General features: G+C 34.0%; 1 protein-coding gene across 3 annotated transcripts in view; it reads left to right on the forward strand.

Moving 5' to 3' along the window:
• The window catches only part of USP15 (ubiquitin specific peptidase 15), a gene marked incomplete at both ends in the record, with an annotated part of 136,943 nt that overhangs the window by 106,379 nt on the left and 10,375 nt on the right, over positions 1 to 20,189 (forward strand). For all 3 annotated transcript variants that reach the window (XM_079714303.1, XM_079714304.1, XM_079714305.1), the window contains 8 exons: positions 8,234 to 8,407; positions 9,853 to 10,011; positions 10,091 to 10,315; positions 17,662 to 17,745; positions 17,836 to 17,930; positions 18,029 to 18,220; positions 19,353 to 19,468; positions 19,651 to 19,923. In XM_079714303.1, coding sequence (XP_079570429.1) covers positions 8,234 to 8,407; positions 9,853 to 10,011; positions 10,091 to 10,315; positions 17,662 to 17,745; positions 17,836 to 17,930; positions 18,029 to 18,220; positions 19,353 to 19,468; positions 19,651 to 19,923 — 1,318 coding nt within the window. The remainder of the gene's footprint in view (positions 1 to 8,233; positions 8,408 to 9,852; positions 10,012 to 10,090; positions 10,316 to 17,661; positions 17,746 to 17,835; positions 17,931 to 18,028; positions 18,221 to 19,352; positions 19,469 to 19,650; positions 19,924 to 20,189) is intronic.

The following is a 20,189-nucleotide window of genomic DNA, read 5'->3' on the forward strand; positions in this document are numbered from 1 at the left end:
TTAGCAGGATAACTAAAAGATGAATAAATCACATAATTCTTAATACTAATTTATTCAAAAATGTTTCTTTACTGAATATTATGTTCAGGGGACTGAACAAAACTATAAAACACTTGTTTTTTCTTAAAACCTTTCACTATCTTGCTTGCTTAAAATATTGGCATTCATTTCATTGTGAGCCAGTTTTGAATTATTAATAGGGTAATTAATAGGTAATTAATAAGCTACTAAACATTAAAATTGAGCTAATAAGCTTTAGTTCTTTAAAATAAATATAACTTACACTAATATTTATTAATGTTATTAGAACCATTTAGCTTGAGCATGCTTCCCATAAACTGAATATCTAAACATAAAAATCATTCAATAAATAGCCTGTTACTTAAAAAAAAAAATTAAACAATTGCTGTTACAATCTAGTAGTTTTAAAGCATCATACAACTACCTGAAGCTTATAACATCATTGTTGATCTAATCATTATCCCAGAAGCTTTCAAATTTCTCTCTATTGCAAGTGGATCTTCTATCCAGTTTCTACTTTTAGCTTTTAATATGAAAAAAATCACTGGTCTTTATATAATCATGTTTTTTTAAGCATGACATCTCTAGTTATAGGACTTACTCACTGCAAGTAACAGGGTAGTCCTTTTGACAAAATTTTCCTTCCTCAGTCCCATAGATGAGGAGGGGAAGGCATTGACATTTCTTTGCTAGCCAAAAGGTTTCCCATTAGTTCTCATACTTCCCAAGCTTTCATAATAGTTCTTAATTAAATTCAAGTAGCGTGTGAAGAGAGATTACATAGAATTTGAAGAAAGGGTGACAGCAGGGACTTTAAATGAAGTTTAATTTTATTCATGTCCTAAGCATAGTGACCAGATTAATGATAAACGTGAAAATGTTAGAACATCTTTGTCCAATTCAAAAATACTGTCTTTAGACCTACTTTATGTAAAATTTCAATATTTTAAGTCAAGTGTACGGCAGTTCTCTCTTCACTAACTAGGTGAGAGAGGGAAGAAAACATAAAGTTTTTTAAAACTAAATAAATAAAAAGAAAGTTATATCGACTTATATTTTACTTACACAAATCTGTTCTTTAAAGAAAGCTTGAAGAGAGAATGGAAATGTAAAGCAAAATAGAGCTACAGTTGTATTTGTTTGCCTAAAATATATGGAGAAACTTCAGAATTGATCTCAAATATAATGAGATTTGCCTTTCCTAGGAAAAAATATAACAAAAGATAAAACATGAAGTGTCTTAAAAATATCTCATTTTCCAAACCTCCGTGGTGAAGGGGCAGGATTATATTTGTAGTTCTTCATTGTAAAAGTCTACGTCATAGTTTTCTGTCTTATCCATTACTTTTTTACAGAATTTGAGCCAGTATCCCAGTTTTAATAAAATGCTTTGGAGTTATACAGTACCTTTTTATAACGTTTATACTCTTGTCATGACGAATTGAAAAATAACAACATGACAAATTCGAAAATTCTTTATCCATCTAATCTTAAAAATCCAAAATAAGATATTTGGGGGTATTCTAAGATTACTTTAACCATGGATTACTTTAGGTTTTATTTTTTAAATCATAAGAAAATAAAATGGTTTCCTCATTTTAGATTGGGTTTTTATTTTTAGTATTGGTCAGTTTGAAAGTGTAGCTACTTTAAGAGTTGTGAGTAGCGTTACATTTTGATCAGTTACAGAATGAGTTACACAACTCAAAGGCTTTAGGTATTCAAAAATTAAGTTTGTTTTCTTTCCTGTTCTAGTTACCGGTTTACTAAAATAGTGAGCATACATGATCACTTGAAAATTGGGCTTCTGGAGCACCTGAACAGAAAGGGAGTGGTTCATATTCAGCATTACAAAAGACAACTTTCTCTTTTTGAAGGGGATTACTTTGACTATTTTCCAGGTACTGGGGAAATTCCAGATTCATTACAAGTTATTGGGATGGCTATTAATTATTCATTTCCTAAAATATGTTGATTATAGACTTGAGATTTGGTTATATAGTAGAACTTTATTTCAATTCATCAATTTTTAAAAATATATAGAAGTTTATAGTGAAATACAAAATTGAGACTCTTACATGAGTCACTCTTTCAAAGAACTCGAGAAACATCAGTCTTACTGATCAGAACATATTTAATGGAAGAACTTTTTGAAAGTAATGTAAGAGGAATAGGATTTTTGCATGTGTATGTAAGGAAAAGTTATGTACAAAATATTGTAGTCTTTCCATGAAATTTAAATAATGAGAGAGAATCATACTTCACATAATACTCCAATTTTAGGATGTTGGGTTAAGCGCAGAATTTATAATCAGAGAGTTTTTCATAGATAATTAATACTTTATAAAATAGTCCAATGGTATATGCATTCTTTTTAAAAAAGTTCTTCATGGTGACAGTGATTAAAGGTCTTTATACATTGAGCCATATAGAATGTCCACTGGATGAGATACTTGATTATTTAGAAGAATTTTTTTAAGAATTGTGGTGTCTAGTTCCAGGTTGATTTGGGAAAAAGAGTCTTCATGAAAATATATTACCAAATATTTTTCTTTCACATATCTTTTACTTATATGGATTTATCTTGACAGTTATTTTTTGGAGTATTCACAATAGTTATTTTTCCTTCATTAGGAAAGCCTCTTTAGGCATTATTTGGAGTTTATTTTTGAACTTGTAGAACTTTAAATAGGTTATAGTTATGTAACAGGGTGCAATTCAGATCTTAGTCAAGTGTTTTCCCACTGTTCTCAGTCTCTAAGGACTGATTTACTGTATAAGTTTTTATTCATTCATCACATACCTTTATTACGGTATGTGCCAGGCATTGTGCTAGATGCTAAGTTACAAAGGTGAATAAGACATGGACTCTGCTCTCAAGATAAGGACAGTCTAAGTGAGTTCAAGGTATAGCATTAGTCCAGAAGAAGGAATGTTCTTCCTTGAGGTGCTGAGATGTTGAGATGAGTGTTAAAGAATAAGTAGGAATTTCTTAAAGGGGAAGAATGTTCTAAGAAGGGGAGGAGTACATGCTAAGGCTCAGTCTTAATACGTTAAACTAAGGAATATATCTTAAGACCCCTTATTCAAATTCACATTCAAGAATACTCTTACTTGCAATTTCCATTTTAAATGCATATGTGAGCACAAGTAGAGAACTACAAAGCCATTTTGAGGAACAGATACATTTGCTCACAAAACAATTGGCTTGCACATAATACACCATTCTCATCATTCCTCATGGATCAACATCTTTTCATGCTAGCTTATATCCTCAACCTTCCAGTTAGCCAGCTGTGAAGATGCTTTATCACAAAGGCTAAATTAATGAATGCCAAAAGTCTACCATACACTAAATATGAAACTTTAGTATTTCATATTACCATATACTAAATGTGAAAGTTAGTTTTTTTAATCCTTAGATCTTCAAATGCTCTTGTCAGTTTTGCACACTATTAACTTGCCTAGGGATCATAAAAAGCATTTAAATAAATAATTTGCCTAGTTAACAAGTGCATTTGCCTGTTGATTAATGTAGCTTTTTTACTTTTTCTCTTTTGCATCAAGAATTGAAACTACTAGTACAGAATCTTTTTCTTCAGTCTGATTATTGCTTTATTTTTAACATGGTATTTGACAGAATTCTACCCAATATTAGGACCAACTCTAGACACAATTATAATACAAACAAAATGTGGCTTGAGATACGTGTTTTATGATCAGTCACATTACTTCATTTATGGACCTCATTTTTTTGGTGATGACTTGTAATAGGTGGTTCTTAAACTATGAAAGTGTTGGCATTTGTCAGTGTCAGGCAGTTGAAATCAAATGAATTAACAGGTGAAGCTCAAAATGGCATGTGACTATTAGAATGGCACAAAACTCATAAGTAGCTGTAAAAATAACATACTAATACTGTTTAAATAATCCTTTTTGTTTTTATCATACATTCATATATATTCTCAGGTTTTGTGGGGGGTTTTTTATTCTCAGTTTTTGCTAAGAAAAACCATGTATGTTAACGATGAGGGGGTTTTGTTTTTTTTTTTGCAGTTCAGGAAACATTGAGAATAAGAGATATATCCACATAGGCACAACATATGTTGTATGATTTCTAGTCCATATTACATTACTGGAGTAAAGTATCATGAGTTAAAAAGGACATTTCCTATGTCTACATATGTAGGACTTCTAATATCTACATGCCTTAAGAAAGGAATTGTTCTGGAACAGTCCCAATCAGATAGGAAAGTGATGTTTTTTATAATAGAAAAATCTTTGAGAGAAATGCTTCAGAACTTTGGTTATAGTTTTTATTATTGAACTAATGAAAGTTATCTTTATTCTTTAAAACATTGTATTTAATGGCAGCCAGTCCAAGTATCCAATTTTCTTGTAATTGTCGAAGATGTTCATGTTTCTAAGATAGCCTCATGTTAAAAGATTGAATAATGAGTTGCATAAATTAAAAATCAAGCTGTATTATGACCAAATTTAAGAAATGGGCCTCTTTCTTCTACCAGAATGATGGCATTGAATACTGATGTCACCTGGAGGAAATATTTTAGTTGTTTGAGCTCTATTACAATAGTTCCTTGAAATTTATACCAAAAGAGAACTTTTAATGTTTAACTGGTTTTCATATTATTTCAAGAATATAGTGACTCCTATAATAACATTATATTCAAGGTGAAGGAGAAAATTATGGTATTTTCAACATGAGGAAAAAAGTCTAACATCAGTTTAGTTTTTAAACTATTACGATCTATGTAGTAGAACAGTTAAATCGGCTATTGAATTTCTGTATTTGTGTTTTAGAAAATTTTTAGAAAAATTAAGGTTGTGAGTTCCTTAAAACATTATGTTCAGCAAATAAGATGCTTTGGGGGACCATTTAGTATTTAATAGTTTACATTTAAATATAAAGTTTATCTCAAAATATATTGGTTATGATATTTTGACAGGAAATACAGGCAGTTACTTATTAAGACTATTTGTATTTTGTTGTTTAGTTTGTTATCAGTGAATTATAATCAGTTTCAAACTGGCATGAGTCACTATGAAAATAAGCACTGGTCTCTGTGTCATTGACTTTTTAAAAATACAAGTAGAGGCCCACTACAAAGCAGATGGTAGATTAAATGAAAGTCAAACAAAAGGGGACCAGGGAGTTTTTACTAGGTGCTGTCTTTTTGGATTTAGTATTCAGGTAGAAGTGCTTGAAGAAACTTTTGAAATTATGCATTACAAGCAAAAATATTTTTGCCTCACTTTGTGATATTTCATTCAACAAAATTTGAGTACTCTGTGCCAAACGTTGAAAGAAAAGAGTTAAGAAAAAGAAGAAGAAATGGAGGATAAATACATTAGTAAATATAGGCAAAAAACATTTTAACTAAGCATGCATTTATTGTATACATGCTAAATGCCAAGGGACATTGTGCTCAGTGCTAGAGACATGAATTTAAAGGATATCATGATCCTGCTCTCATGGAAGTCTCAGTCCATTTGGCAAGACAGACAACCTAAAAATTAAAGTTACAGTATATTATAAAATAAATGCTGTAATAAAAGTAAGCAATAAGGAAACATACAGGAGGAAACACTATAAGGGAACCTGGGAATCCTTCCCAGACAGGATACCTGAATGGTTTAGTAGAAGTTAGTAAGGCAAAGAAGGTATATTTCATATAGGTAGAGTAATGAGAACTTAAAAAGTGAGAGAATGCATGGAGGTCAAAGAACCACAAGTAATCAAATAAGGCTGGGATGGAAGTTTTTTTGTTTTTTGTTTTTTTAAAGGTATTTTATTGACAAGGGATGAGGCTAAATAGATGGACAAAAGACAGACCCTTCTAAAGATTTGAAATTTTAATCTGAAATTGCTATTAAAGGATTTGTAGCAAGGAAGTGACATAATTAAGTCATAAATTTTAGTGACAAATTTTAGAAAGATCACTCTGGATGCTATGGAAAGCTAGATTTTCAATTATACTTGGAAGCTCTTTGCAAGATAAGGATAAACATGAATAATTAGGTAAAAACAAAGCTCGAGAATTATTCATGTTTGCACAACTTGATTTTTTGAAGTGTTTAAACGGTAAAGCATTAGGTGCTTTATGTAATTGTTACACGCAGTAGTAGAATATTATATTCTTAGTATAACCCTGAGCTGATCAAATATAAGGATTTGAAAACTAATTGATAATTGTTGTAAATGCTGTCTGACCTCCAGTTTGCCTCATCGACTATTCAGTGTTGGTCCTTTTTGTACTAAATGAGATGATACTGCTAAGTGATGGCATTTATGCCCTATGTGGTCATGGTGTATTCTAGGTTGCCTGGCCCTACCTCCAGTGCTGGGTTTATAATTAAAATGACATATATTACAAAAAGAAAAGAGAAAATGAAACTCAGAAGGCCTGTAAGAATTATGAAAGTTTGAGATATAAAAGGAATTAAGAGGAAAGGTAGAAAAAAAGTCTCTTCCCTAATTACTTCCTACACTGTAGCTTACCTCTTGTTCACATAAAATATTTTACTGTTGAAAAAGACATGTAAATAACTGTACAGGCTGTATAGCCCACCTCAAACATTTTTAAACTGTTGATATTATTTTCATTGCCTAAGAATAACACAATAACAAGTCCCATGATATTATGAAGAGTTCTCCCTTTTACCTTGAGGTAGGGGCCAGACTGCCAGTTTGGACATTATTATTTTTATTTGAAAATTCCAAAATAGATATCATAGTTATATGAGTACACATAAATTGATTTATAATTGAAACCACAAAATATAACGCTGTAATCTATTTTTAAGAATTGAATATGCTTGGGCTTCCCTGGTGGCGCAGTGGTTGAGAGTCCGCCTGCCGATGCAGGGGACACGGGTTCATGCCCCGTTCCGGGAAGATCCCACATGCCGCGGAGCGGCTGGGCCCGCGAGCCATGGCCGCTGAGCCTGCACGCCCGGAGCCTGTGCTCCGCAATGGGAGAGGCCACAACAGTGAGAGGCCCGCATACCGGAAAAAAAAAAAATTGAATATGCTTAATTTTGGAGTTTTAGCCAAACAGTATATGACATATAGTCATAGTTTATAGCATCCAAGTTATCAGCATGAACTCAGCAGGCTGAACCTTTCATAGTTACCAAAACTATTTAACTTATTCCATATGAGTGGTAAGCAAGCTTTGAAAAACTTTTATTTCCATTAATATAAGTCTGAACTGTCATAAGAACAGGTTTCTACTACTTTGCGTGCAAGCAGCTAGCTTCACTTAAGGCACTTTGTCACTTTACTCCAAGACAAATATCTTCCTGCAGCCAAAAAAAAGTTACCTATATGACTGTATGTCTGTGTCAGTCATTACATGTTCTAATTAATGGCTCTAGACATCTACTTGATAAAGTAATATTCGGTTCAAAATGAAGTCACATTTTATGGTATTATCAACTTAAAAAATTATTTCATCTTGAGATAAAAAATTGTGCAAAAACTGTACCTCCGCCGTCTATTTTATTTTAAATCCTAAATTATTTAATTCAAAGTGGAACAGAGCTGGAGAATTAACTTATTCATAATTTTAATCTTGCCATAAAGGAAAGTTGGATTGTTGTGTTATTAAAGAAGAGCTAGAAGAAGTAAGAACACAGTTAGCCAGAGTTCACATAACAAGTTTGTTTTCTGAGGTTCAGCTGATCTGTACTCTCCCTTCTAAAAATGGTTGATCCAAAAGGAAAGTTTAGAAGGCTGCTCTTTGATGATAAGGAACTGACAATGGAAGCAGTAAATACCTCTTTAAAGTTCATTTCTTGCTTGCGCTCTGTCTCAGTTTTTACCTACTCAGGCTAATTTGCAGATGCCTGGGACGATTAGACAATCCATAATTTCTACCAGTCAAGTAAAAGAAGGAAAGAAAATTCTGAGCTTCTCTCCCAGTTAACCAGTAGCTTGCTGTGGTTAAAATTAATGCAGATTTTACAGCAACAAATATTAGCATTTTCATTTACTATAAGTAATTGACTTGAAATTTGGGAAATGAATAGTTGAGTATATCATTTGAGTGTTTATTTGATCAGTTACTTATTAGTGCAAGAGGCCATCATGTAAATTTTTCTCTGTATATTATCACTTTGTTTCTCTCTACATTTTAACATGCTTAATGTGTGGTTTCTTTTACTTGAAAATATATTTTATTCTTTGCAGTGTTTGAGCAATACACCTCCACTTACTGAATATTTCCTGAATGATAAGTATCAAGAAGAACTGAATTTTGACAATCCCTTAGGAATGAGAGGTGAAATAGCTAAATCTTATGCTGAATTGATCAAGCAAATGTGGTCTGGAAAATTTAGCTACGTCACACCAAGAGCCTTTAAGGTTAGTATGGTAAATACATTTTCAACAAGGCCTATATCACACCCAACAGGACAAAAATCTTTGGGAAAGGGGTAAAAAAATCATAGCTATTACAATGGTTTGTGGCCCTCCAAAGGGACTCAGCACATAAATACATACACAGCATATATGGTATTAAATTTTCAGGGTGGGGCACATAATAGATGATTAATTTAAACTGTCCAAAAAGAGTTCTGGAGGATGGTAAAGAAAATAATGAAATAAAGTTTGAGAAACACTGGTATGGTTCAAAATGACTATAGACAGCAGTGAGCATTTGCAGATTGTTTTAGAATACAGCACATCTCTAAGAAACCCACATAAATATTTTATACAAATGTAAAGACTAAATTTGGGCATGTCATTAAACTCTAAGAACTTTATTTTGCGAGTCATTATTGGTTTGAAAAATAATTGAAATGAAACTGGTCTGCAAAGTAAGCACTAAATATTAATTAAATATATTTTCAATATAATTCTTAATCATCTATTTTTTCTTATTTGTGAAGTAGTTAATTCTTAGAATCAAAATCTCAAGTAATTTAGTTTGTCATTCAAATAAGAATTAAACTGAAATTTAGCTTTATATTGTTAAAGTTTTCCTAATTATATGGGTGAGATTTATGAGAAATTTTAAATGTTTGAAGAAAATAAGCAGTTTTCAACCGTTTTTTATACAACTTAAATGATGTTCATATAGAACATGGACTGGGCAACATTTTATTAACTAGGTACTAGTTCTTAAAAAATAAAAGACAAATCAAAAGAAGTCCTGCATTTATCTTCCTTAACTTTCCAAACTTAGGACAAACTAGTTCAGACAAGTCATTTCTCAACCATTATCCATGATTCCAACTAGTTTCATTTTACAAGATGTTCTCAATTATGTTTAAATAGGTCCTTGATATCTGACTTTTTTCTTTTGCATTTCTTTTCAGTCTCATCAAAAAAAAGCACTGCAAATGCTAGGAAAATTATATATGAACATGAATATTCTTTTTATCTCTATGAGATTTATCCTCTCTTTACACACAGAAACTAAATGAGAGCATTGTACTTTTTTCAAGTGACCCAGAAATGTTACTGAATTTTAAGTCTTTAGTGTTTCCCAATCCTTCGTACAAAACTATACCATATTTTCTCAGTGTTCTCTCCTTAGGTCAGCATTTCTTTTCTATTTTACAGATTAGTTATCATTATTAAAATATTTTTAGATATGTAATTCTTTACGTGTATTTATCCATATGTAATTATCATATCTGCATATGACTGCAAAAGTGCCACAAGTTGATTTGAGGGTTACAAATAAATTTTAGGAAGTAGGTGAATTCACAAATATGGAATCTGTGAATAATGAAAATTGACTATATATTTTTTAAATCAATCTTGTCCCTAGAACTGATTTTATAGTTTTGCTTCTCTTACAGACACAGGTAGGACGTTTTGCACCTCAGTTCTCTGGATACCAGCAACAAGACTGTCAAGAACTATTAGCTTTCCTATTAGATGGACTACATGAGGATTTGAATAGAATTAGGAAAAAACCATATATACAATTAAAAGATGCTGATGGAAGACCAGATAAGGTAAATTTAACCATATTATTGTCACCACTGTTATAATAATGTGGTATCTCTTTGTAATATGTGTCTGTTTTCCTTACAGGTAGTTGCTGAAGAAGCCTGGGAAAACCATTTAAAAAGAAATGATTCTATCATAGTAGATATATTTCATGGCCTTTTTAAATCAACTTTAGTTTGTCCTGAATGTGCTAAGATTTCAGTAACATTTGATCCTTTTTGTTACTTGACACTTCCATTGCCCATGAAAAAGGAACGTACCTTGGAAGTTTATTTAGTTAGAATGGATCCACTTACGAAACCTATGCAGGTAGGAAGTGATTAATTTCTTTGCATTTCTTATTTTTATAAAAGATTAGTGTTGAGTCCTTATGCCTCAAGTACAATTCGATAATAATAAGCTGTTTTGCATAAGAGATTTTTATACACTAATTAGTACAACTTTTCAGAATCTTGAAAGGGTGAGGGATGTGTAAAGTACCATTATTTGTCATGTAAAAACAAAATTCTCAAAGACTTTTTCTTATAAAGAAAAATGAGAGGTGGTTTGATTTTACAATATCGGTATGAATATTAGCTTACAAAGATTAATAACGTAGTAATTTCCCAGTTTTCCAACTTGAACTTTCTTTAATGTTCATTGTAATTTTTTTCCTACTGGCTGTTGGAAGAGAAACTAATACTTGCTATACATTTTGATTCATATTATGATAAGATAATGGTATATTTATTTTTAACATCTTTATTGGAGTATAATTGCTTTACAATGTTGTGTTAGTTTCTGCTGTATAACAAAGTGAATCAGTTATATGTATACATATATCCCCATATCCCCTCCGTCTTGCATCTCATTCCCACTCTGCCTATCCCACCCCTCTAGGTGGTCACAAAGCACCAAGATGATCTCCCTGTGCGATGCAGCTGCTTCCCACTAGCTATCTATTTTACATTTGGTAGTGTATATATGTCAGTGCTACTCTCTCACTTCGTGCCAGCTTACCCTTGGCCCTCCCTCTGTCCTCAAGTCCATTCTGTACATCTGCATCTTTATTCCTGTCCTGCCCCTGCCTTTTTTTTTTTTTTTGATTGCATATATATATGTTAGCATACAGAATTTGTTTTTCTCTTTCTGACTTACTTCACTCTGTATGACAGACTCTACAACCATCCACCTCACTACAAATAACTCAATTTTGTTTCTTTTTATGGCTGAGTAATATTCCATTGTATATATGTGCCACATCTTCTTTATCCATTCACCTGTCGATGGACACTTAGGTTGCTTCCATGTCCTGGCTATTGTAAATAGTGCTGCAGTGAATATTGTGGTACATGACTCTTTTTGAATTATGATTTTCTCAGGGTATGTGCCCAGTAGTGGGATTGCTGGGTTGTATTGTAGTTCTATTTTTAGTTTTTTAAGGAACCTCCATACTGTTCTCCATAGTGGCTATATCAATTTACATTCCCACCAAGAGTACAAGAGGGTTCCCTTTTCTCCACACCCTCTCCAGCATTTATTGTTTGTAGATTTTTTGATGTTGGCCATTCTGACTGGTGTGAGGTGATACCTCATTGCAGTTTTGATTTGCATTTCTCTAATGATTAGTGATGTTGAGCATCCTTTCATGTGTTTGTTGACAATCCGTATATCTTGTTTGGAGAAATGTCTATTTAGGTCTTCTGCCCATTTTTGGATTGGGATGTTTGTTTTTTTGGTATTGAGCTGCCTGAGCTGCTTGTATATTTTGGAGATTAATCCTTTGTCAGTTGCTTCGTTTGGAAATATTTTCTCCCATTCTGAGGATTGTCTTTTCATCTTGTTTATGATTTCCTTTGCTATGCAAAAGCTTTTAAGTTTCATTAGGTCCCATTTGTTTATTTTTGTTTTTATTTCCATTTCTCTAGGAGGTGGGTCAAAAGGATCTTGCTGTGATTTATGTCATAGAGTGTTCTGCCTGTGCTTTCCTCCAAGAGTTTTATAGTGTCTGACCTTATATTTAGGTCTTTAATCCATTTTGAGTTTATTTTTGTGTATGGTGTTAGGGAGTGTTCTAATTTCATTCTTTCACATGTAGCTGTCCTGTTTTCCCAGCACCACTTATTGAAGAGGCTGTCTTTTCTCCACTGTATATTCTTGCCTCCTTTATCAAAGATAAGGTGACCATATGTGGGTGGGTTTATCTCGGCTTTCTATCCTGTTCCATTGATCTGTATTGCTGTTTTTGTGCCAGTACCATACTGTCTTGATTACTGTAGCTTTGTAGTATAGTCTGAAGACAGGGAACCTGATTCCTCCAGCTCCGTTTTTCTTTCTCAAGATTACTTTTGGCTATTCAGGGTCTTTTGTGTTTCCATACAAATTGTGAAATTTTTGGTTCTAGTTCTGTGAAAAATGCCCTTGGTAGTTTGATAGGGATTGCATTGAATCTGTAGATTGCTTTGGATAGTATAGTCATTTTCACAATGTTGATTCTTCCCATCCAAGAACGTGGTATATCTCTCCATCTATTTGTATCATCTTTAATTCTTTTATCAGTGTCTTATAGTCTTCTGCATATAGGTCTTTTGCCTCCTTAGATAGGTTTATTCCTAGGTATTTTATTCTTTTTGTTGCAGTGGTAAATGGGAGTGTTTCCTTAATTTCTCTTTCAGATTTTTCCTTATTAGTGTATAGGAATGCAAGAGATTTCTGTGCATTAATTTTGTATCCTGCTACTTTACCAAATTCACTGATTAGCTCTAGTAGTTTTCTGGTAGCATCTTTAGGACTCTATGTATAGTCGCATGTCACCTTCAAATAGTGACCGTTTTACTTCTTCTTTTCCAATTTGAATTCCTTTTATTTCTTTTTCTTCTCTAATTGCTGTGGCTAGGACTTCCAGAACTATGTTGAATAATAGTGGCAAGAGTGGGCAACCTTGTCTTGTTCCTGATCTTAGAGGAAATGGTTTCAATAATGCTATATTCAAATACCTGTAATTTTTAGGCCTCTTAAGAACCTGGAAAAGAAGTGGAAATTTAGTTAGGCTAAAAATACTTGTTTCAATAGTGTTCTAATATTTTAACAGTTTGGGTTATCACATAACACTTAGTTTATGCAAGAGCCCTGTGCTAGACCTTAATATCAATTGTCTGCCTGATTCCATTGCCTAGTGTTATAATTGGATTTTTTTACATTTTATGGAGCAAAACACTATATTTTCTCCCTTTATTAATCAGTTAATCATTTTCTGACACTTGACCCACCCTAATAAAAGTATTTCGTTCCTTTTCTACCTTCTGTTACCCTAATTTCTATTATAGCACTTACCAAATTTTATTATGACCTTTGGTTTACTTTAACTTTTGTCCCCAGACCATGAATTCTTTGAAGAAAAGGACTTCGTAAATCTTTGTATTCCCAACCCTCATGACTTAGAAGTGTTCAAAAATTTTATTCATTCAAATGGGCACCTACTGATTGTAAAGCTCTGGTAAACAAGACAGACATAGTTCCTACTTTAGAAGATTCTTTACTAAAGATCTTAATTGAGGGTTCCAGCCAGCAGTGCAGTTTGTTAGAGCCTATTAGTTGTATTAGTCTGCTCGGGCTGCCGTAACAAAATACCGTCGACTGAGGGACTTAAGCAACAGAAAATTATTTCCCCACAGTTCTGGAGGCTAGAAGTCTAAATCAAGAGAGCCAGCCTGGTGGTTTCTAGTGCAGACTCTTCCTCACTTACAGATGGCCGCCTCCTCTGCTGTGTCCTCACAGGGCAGGGAGAGAGACTGGGAGCACAAGCTTTCTCCTGTCTCTTCTTACAAGGATGCTAATCCCATCATGAGGCCCCCACCTTCATGATCTCATCTAAATCTCTCAAAGGCTCCATCTCCAAATACCATCACAGGGCTTCACATAGGAATTTTGAGACGACAGAATCCAGTCCATAGCAGTGTTCATGAAATCTTTATGAAAGGTACGCTTTGAACAAAATTGTCATCGTACCATTCATTTAGTGGAAGTGTTTGGGTTTACTGTCAACAGGGCACAGAATATGAAGTACTCATAAAAATATAGTACTTTCATCCAAAATAATTAAAGTTGGTAGAGACTAGTCATGTACTCAGTTATGCAAATTTCACCCATTTCTTGTGCTATTTATGTATTTGCTTCATGAACTCATTGAACCTGGTATCTTCATGTCAGTATTTCATCCAACAGTGCTGAGAATATTTTAGAGAACAAGAGAGACATGGCACTTGCCCTTATCCATGAGCAAGGTTAATGAATACCTGCTTTTATTTTTGCCAGGGGCATATATGTTCACATGTCTAAAATCACATCCTTTAGATACTCACTTATTCACTTGTTTAGAAGTATAGGATTTTTAACATTCTTTTCAATGGAGAGAAGATATAACAATGCTAAACTACATCCTTAACCTCTCTAGTTTGTAACTTTACAAATATATGCCAGTGAGTATAATGGAATAAGAGAGGAGTATAAAAAAATGAGTAAAAATTTATTGCAACATAAAATAAATGTACTCTATTTCTCTATACTCATTTGTTAAAGATAGTACTTTCCCATGCCAATAATATAACATCTATTATGTAGAAGCAAATTGAAATCAAATTACACATTAACCTGGAAAGTATGTGTTGAATGGTCTTCCATAATTTGGGTTTTAAATTATTTTTCCAGCAATGTGAATTTCACTGATTTACCTCTTTTCTCACTTGGTGACCAGAACCATAAATTTGTGGAAGTTAGAGCCGTGATCAGCACAGAGGAATTGGGATTTTTTTTTCCTCTTGGAGACAGTAACAACTCAAATCCAAAATGATCACCTCATTAACACTGTGCTTTAACCAGCTCTAGAGGAAAAGAGAATTAGCTAGGTTAGCGCACTTGATGAGTTTTCCCATCACTGAAGTAGATTTGAGTCATGGAAGTTTATTTGTAATTGCATTGAACATGTGTTATGTATTGGACTCACATACTATGCAAGATGCTGGAAGTACAAGGGTGTTCCTAGTCCTTGTTCTCAAGAAGCTTTTCATAGAGTGTGAAAAGTGCTCTGACAGTGTGCTGTAGGGATATACAGAAGGAATAACCTACCCAAACTGGTGATGATGCCTTTGCTGAATCCTGAAGGATGATTAGGTTTTAAAATTAATCACATGGAAGTTGGGAATAAAGTATTATATAGAACAAGAGAGTGACACGTACAAACGGCTGAAGGCAAAAGAGAATGTGGCCCACTTCTGGAAACTACAAGTAGATAATATGGTAGATCACAAAGAACCTTGATGCTTTCATAGGAAGTTTGGACTTCATCCTAAAAGACTAAGGGAGCCATTAAAGTGTATTAAGTATAAAGAGATTGTGTGGTCAGATTTGTATTTCTGAAAGAACATTCTGGCTAGTGCAAAGATTGGATTGGAGGGGCTTAGATCAGATATACTAAGACCAGGTAGGAGGTTTTTGCAGTGATGATATGACAGAGGACAAGGGCTTGACCTCTTAAGCTAAGTGTCAGGATGGCAATCAGAAGAACCAGTTGAATATAGGAGTTGAAAATGTATTAAGAGTATTCAAGTTTATTGAACTGGAAAACTGAGGAGAGAATGGTACTATTTGTTTTAATGGGAGATATAGGAAGAAAGGTTTAAGAAGAAACCTATTTTAGTATTGGATATGTTGACCTAACATGACCTAAATCTGTGTTTAGTATTGGACAAGTTGAGATTCATGAGGAAAATTTAGGAGATATATCAATAGGCCTTGACTTTATTTATGTAGACTAGAGGAGAGAGGTCTGTGCTTGAAATATAAATCGGGTGGTGAACTCTATGAAGATGGTAGTGAATGTCTTAGAAGGATGAGATCACCCAAATGATCATCTAAATCAGAACTGTTTTAAAAATAAAAAGGACCATATTAATAGTTATACCAGGACAGCAGGCTAATCTAGGACTCGCCAAAGCAAACTAGGATATATTGTCACCTAGTCTAAGGAAAGCATATAGAATCAAGAAGGCTGAGGATAAAACTCTGAAGGATAATGCTAGAGGGTAGTTCTTCACTCAAAAGAAGGTGTGACCAGGACATTAAAGAATAAGAAGTGTAGTGTCATATGGAGAGGAGAATTTTGAAGGAGGCAGTGGTCAACAGTAATGTTGCAGAGAGTTCAATAAAGTAAGGACTGGTAAAGATTTGGTTAAATGATAGTATTGACAGCCTTGGTAACAGGTTAAATAAAGAGGTGAAGGCAAAAGCCAGGAGTGGATAAATAAGTGAATGAGAGATAAAGAAGTTACGATAGTAAGTGTAGACATTACTTTTAATAAGGTTATTTATAAAGCAGAGGAGAAAGGGCGATAATTAGTGGAAAATTATTAGAAAACAGTGAGAAACTGTTTTGTTTTTTGAGACTTGTATACAGTTCAGTGCTTTTATAAGAGTCAAATAAAATGAAATAAAGGATAATTGCTGGGTTTATGTTCTAGAGCAGCGGTCCCCAGCCTTTTTAGCACCAGGGACCGGTTTCATGGAAGACAGGTTTTCCACGGAATGGAGGCAGGGGTGGGATGGGGTGGGGGATGGCTCAGGCAGTAATGCGAGCAATGGGGAGTGATGGGGAGCGATGGGGAGTGACGGGGAGCGATGGGGAGCGGCAGAGGAAGCTTCGCTCGCTCGCCTCCTGCTGTGCGGCCCGGTTCCTAACAGGCTACAGAACAGTACTGGTCTGTGGCCCAGGGGTTGGGGACCCCTGTTCTAAAGGAGGCAGAAAAGGACAGATGCCAGGGTTAGCCTTGAATGGGAAGAGTAACACCCGATTCTCTTTCCTTGTGTCAAAAGAGACAGAGAAAAGGACCTTTTAGACTCAAGTTTGTAGGGGGAACAGTAAGTTGGAGATTTTCCTATCCAGTAGCCTATATTTTTCTCAGTGAAATAGGTATTCTGCTGATAGTGAGGGGAGAAGTGGTAAAATTAAAAGCCTAAGAAATGGTGAAGATTTTAAATAGTTATTGAGAAAAATAAGAGAATAAGGGAATAAAGGCTACACAGAAGAATTTCTGGCTGGTGTTGAAGGATCAGTTGAGATTGAGCACTGTGAGTCTGTACTACACCAGTCTCTGAAGTTGAGCAGTTTACTCCAGCAATCTAAACAACTCTGAGAAAGTATAGCAAGAATAAACCTGAATAACAAAGTAATTAATGTTTTTGCGATGAGTGGTTGAAGGGATGAATCATGGGGGTGGAAGGGCATGGAGATAGTAGGGAGCTGATAAACTAGGAGAAAATAGATAATTAGAAGGACTAGATATCTCAGTGCAAGCCAAGAATAGGAAAGAATGAGTTTCCAGGAAAAGTAAATAGTGATTAAACAGTTAAGAGTCTAAGATGTCAGAGGCGGTGCAGGAGATGGCAAGGTCCAAGAAGTGAACTATAGTTGAAGCAAGTGTAGGTCTTTGAATTGAGGAGTCAGGGAACAATAAGATAAACCATCCATGTGGACTTTGTCACCCAGGATGATGCCAAGATTGGAGACAAGACACGGTGAGCCAGATGCCACCGTGAATGTGAGGAAGCAACCAAAAGGTCTATCTCACCTAGTGAATATTTTCCAAAGTAATAAATGTATTATAATTTTTTTTGTTTTTTAGTACAAAGTGGTTGTCCCCAAAATTGGAAACATACTTGATCTTTGTACAGCGTTGTCTGCCTTGTCAGGAGTACCTGCAGATAAGGTAAGATGTTTCTGGGTTTAAAGTATGTAAGTTGGAGTTTAGTTTTTCACTGTTGTAAAACCAGCTTAATAGAAATTTATTTCCTTTTAGATGATAGTTACTGATATATACAATCATAGATTTCACAGAATATTCGCAATGGATGAAAACCTTAGTAGTATTATGGAACGGGATGATATTTATGTGTAAGTATGAAATCTATTGTGCAAATATTACTTGAGAAAAAATTGAAAAGAAATATCATAAAATTTTCAAGAGTTTATAGTCAATTTTATCCTTGTAGGTTTGAGATTAACATCAATAGAACAGAAGATACAGAGCATGTGATTATTCCTGTTTGCCTGAGAGAAAAATTTAGACATTCAAGTTACACCCACCATACTGGTTCTTCACTTTTTGGTCAGCCTTTTCTTATGGCTGTACCACGAAACAACACTGAAGATAAACTCTATAATCTTCTGCTTGTGAGAATGTGGTAAGTGCCAAACAATTCTACATTAACAAAATAAAATATTAAATAGCTAATAAAAGTAAACATGCAAGGTACTATCAGAATATAATTAGTTGTCTGTATTATTTCAGCTTTGTTTAGATGGGTAGCAATGTAAGAAATCACATTATAGTCTAATCCAGTTTCTTGATCATGTAAACCACATTACTGAGGTAATTTTAAACCCAGGAAGCATAAATTCTTTTAGTTGTTCTACACCAAAAGTTTACAGTTGGAAGAAAATAGGAATTTATCATGTTTGCACTCTGAAATCATAACAAATGTCATATGCTTCATTTCTTTATACACCATGCTCATACTGATAACAAGAACTCATGCTAATAAATATTTTTATTTAAAAGGATAAACTTTCATGGTTGATCCTTTTGCAAGGCAACACCTTTTTGTTTTCCTAAAACCTTGATTTGAATTGTAATGTAATCAAGAATGCCATTTGCTCCCTTTCTTTTATCCTTTATAGCTAACATATTTAGTTTTCTTTCTTGCATACCTATTTTAATATTGTAGTCCCATAAACCATACATAAAGATGACATTATAAACTATAAGTGGTCTTAGCAATAATATATATATCATCTAAATGAGGATCTTTATAAAATAATTTTATGTCAAGAAATTATTTGCCACAAACTTTTTTTTTTTTTTTTTTTTTTTTTTTGTGGTATGCGGGCCTCTCACTGTTGTGGCCTCTCCCCTTGCGGAGCACAGGCTCCGGATGCGCAGGCTCAGTGGCCATGGCTCACGGGCCCAGCCGCTCCGCGGCATATGGGATCCTCCCAGACCGGGGCACGAACCCGTATCCCCTGCATCGGCAGGCGGACTCTCAACCACTGCGCCACCAGGGAGGCCCTGCCACAAACTTTTAACATATAAAAGAAAGATGTTAAAACCCTAGAAGTAACAAATTAACGTATTTTTATAAAGACAGCCAAACACAAATGATTACGGTATCATGTCTTGAGTTTGAATTTATCATTGAATCCACTAATGACCACTGTTAATTGTATTTAGAGGTTTTGTTTTATTGAAAGAATGAAAAACTTTTAAGTTTTTGCCTTTATAGAACTGAACTTGTTTGATTTCTGATTTTATTTAAGCCGATATGTCAAAATATCTACTGACACTGAAGAAACCGAAGGATCCCTACACTGCTGTAAGGACCAAAATATTAATGGGAATGGCCCAAATGGCATACATGAAGAAGGCTCACCAAGTAAGACTTCCCTATTAAATTGTAAAAACTTTTCACTTGGATTATTGCTGCAGAGAAAAATTAAGAGGATGGGGATTAAGGAACTAAACAATATTTGCAAGCCTGGGAAAAATAGTGTTAGTATTAATAAGTTTTAAATGTAACATTGGGTTTATTTAAAGATTTCTAATATCTAATTTTAGGTGAAATGGAAACAGATGAGCCAGATGATGAATCCAGCCAGGATCAAGAACTTCCCTCTGAGAATGAAAACAGTCAGTCTGAAGATTCAGTTGGAGGAGATAATGATTCTGAAAATGGATTATGTACTGAGGAAACTTGCAAAGGTCAACTCATGGGACACAAAAAACGATTGTTTACATTCCAGTTCAACAACTTAGGCAATACTGATATCAACTACATCAAAGATGATACCAGGCATATAAGATTTGATGATAGGCAGCTTAGACTAGATGGTAAGTATTTGTGAAAAATGGCTTAAACACTAAACTTGAGCGCATGTTACTTTTTTTAGGTGAAACCATGAAATTCAACACTATCATGAAAAATAACATTTATTTATCTATCTACATTTTTAAATGAAAAGCCTTCATTTCTAAGTAGACTAAAACACGTCAGTGTTTATTAAATGAAAGTTGGACTTATGCTTAAGTTTTTTTTAGCTCTAAAATATCTTAATGGCTTGGAAACAGCTATTTACCCTGATCACCTAGTGCAAGTA

Source organism: Hyperoodon ampullatus (genome assembly GCF_949752795.1).
Source record: "Hyperoodon ampullatus genome assembly, chromosome: 11".
NCBI lineage: Eukaryota > Metazoa > Chordata > Mammalia > Artiodactyla > Ziphiidae > Hyperoodon > Hyperoodon ampullatus.